At 50.0% G+C, this 2156-nt stretch overlaps 1 protein-coding gene across 1 annotated transcript in view; it reads left to right on the plus strand.

The window, feature by feature from the left end:
* The first annotated feature begins 144 nt into the window (after positions 1-144).
* The window catches only part of LOC105820506 (chromosome unknown open reading frame, human C4orf27), a 35657-nt gene continuing 33645 nt past the window's right edge, over positions 145-2156 (plus strand). Inside the window, exon 1 of the mRNA XM_012656989.1 lies at positions 145-236. Within this exon, the coding sequence (XP_012512443.1) occupies positions 192-236 (45 nt within the window). The 5' untranslated portion in view covers positions 145-191. The remainder of the gene's footprint in view (positions 237-2156) is intronic.

Raw genomic sequence — 2156 nt, forward strand, 5'->3', positions numbered from 1 at the left:
CCCCCGGCGGCGCGCTCTCCCAGTGGGCGGAGCCTTCCCCACACCCGGCGGCGCGCTCTCCCAGTGGGCGGAGCCTTCCCCGCCCCCGGCGGCGCAGGCGCGCGCATCGGCGGCTTTTGAACCCGGAAGCAGTCGACGGCTCTGGGAAGCGGCTGCGGAACGCGGGGTTTCGCGGGCGCTGCGGCTGCAGAATGGTCGGCGGCGGGAAGCGCAGGTCCGGCGCGGAGGGACAGCAGGTACTGCCGGGGAGGCTGTGCGGGCTCCGTGGGGCGCTTTGGGTGACAGCCAGGGTACCCAGGGGCAGCACATTTTGTTCATCCAGTGATTACTGAGCGCCTGCTGTGTGCCCGGGAGCTGCGGTCCGCTCCGGGTCCTGCGCAGGGCTGCTGTTGCGCGTTCTGCCGGGCGTTGGACCGGGAACTTTGTGCCTCTGCATCTTCTGCCCACTCCTCCTGGCGCGGGTCCTGGCGAGCAGATTAAGGCAACCACGGGTGCATTGATTCGGCTGGCCAAATTGATTGGAAGTCGATGACGTGCCGGACATCGTGCGGGGCGCTGCGGTTGGGGGGGAACCCACCCGCCCCCGCTCCGCGTGGAGCCTCCGCCTGCAGAGGCGGGCACGAGCGAATCTGTGACTGTTTTGTTTGGGATTATAACGCTGGTGTGTAGACGGTGCTGTGGAAACGCCGGAGGATTTAACAAGTCCTGGGGGATGTTAAGGATGTGGTAAGGCAACTTACGTTTGAAAATGGCTTTTGAAGGCAGAGAAGAAAAATAAGAGATCCCCAGACGTAAAAGTGAAGGGGATTTGGGGGCACAGTGGAGCGTTCGGCCTCGCTGGAGCCTGGGAGATGGGAAGGAAGAGGGACCGGATCATAACGGCACCAGTGAGGGAGGGTGACAGAAAGTGTGTGCTTTCTCGCATACTTTCGTACCATTTCAGAAGTTGCGTAACCACTGCAGTAGCAATAGGGGGAATCAGGCAGGAAAGAAATGTCAGTGTGATAACTAAAGTTTTAGAGAAACTACTCTGGCTGTATTATAAATTGGACAGGGTGAGAGAGTGTTAGAGGACTTAATTACTGAATAATGTCGTGGTTATAGGCATTATTCACATTGGGTCATGCAGGAACGCCAGGTAAAGGATAAGTGTAGCCTCTGAAGGGGACAGCTGTCCTAAATTCTAGTTGTTAAGGATTTGGAGATGCTGAACTAGCATGTGGGTTAAGGCACAGCTGAAAAAAATCCTCGTCTGTTTTTGAAGGCGCAGTGAAGAGCTGCTTTGGTGGAGGGATAGGCTTAGAAATACGATACCAAAAATGACGATTCCGTAGAGGCTTTCATAACCAACCATAACGGGCAGCGTTTATATATTATGTGCCAGGAGTGCTCTGTGTATTTTTACATACAATAACTTATTCCTCGGAAGAGACAACTCTGTGATATAGGTACTACATTTGTCTTATTCGTAGATGAGAAAACAAGGCACAGAGAGGTTAAGGAACTCACCCAAGGTGTCAGTTAGAAATCAAAGTCAGGAGTCAACCCAGGCAACCTAACCATTACGCAGCAGAACTGCCTTTCAGCAAGGCAGGTTAAGGCTTTTCCAGCATCTAAATTTGGAGTCAGTCTTTGAAAGTCTTACCAAAGACAGTTATAAAAGCAGAAGATAGGATAGGTTAGGATTTGATATGTTCCTACTGCTCTGTATTTGGAAGTGGTTGAGGATCTGTGCTTTGGAGCCAGATTTAAACCTGGGTTTAAGTCCCTTCTCTTGCACTTCCTAGGAAGGGCATAAGGGAAGTTAACCTCAGGTTTTTCATCTGTAAAGTGAGGGTAATTGTAACTAGCTCATATAAGGTAGTTGAGCATTGAATGAGTTAATCCATAGAAAGTGCTTAGAACAGTGGCATGGCACAGTGCTCACTAAGGATGACTTGTTTTTACTATTATCTTTATTATTACTATTGTTTGCTGTGTTATCAACGTTCACTTAGGGATCCGTATTTCTACAGCCTTTTTGTTCAATTTAATTTTTTTATGGCCTGAGACGAATAATCATCTTTGGCATAATAAACTTTGATCGTTGGTCAATTCGTGGTTCTTCTTTACCTTATTTAAGGTAAGTGATATATTAATAACAAACACCTGTGAAC

This window comes from Propithecus coquereli, unplaced genomic scaffold, assembly GCF_000956105.1.
Source record: "Propithecus coquereli isolate 6110/MARCELLA unplaced genomic scaffold, Pcoq_1.0 Scaffold53, whole genome shotgun sequence".
Lineage (NCBI taxonomy): Eukaryota > Metazoa > Chordata > Mammalia > Primates > Indriidae > Propithecus > Propithecus coquereli.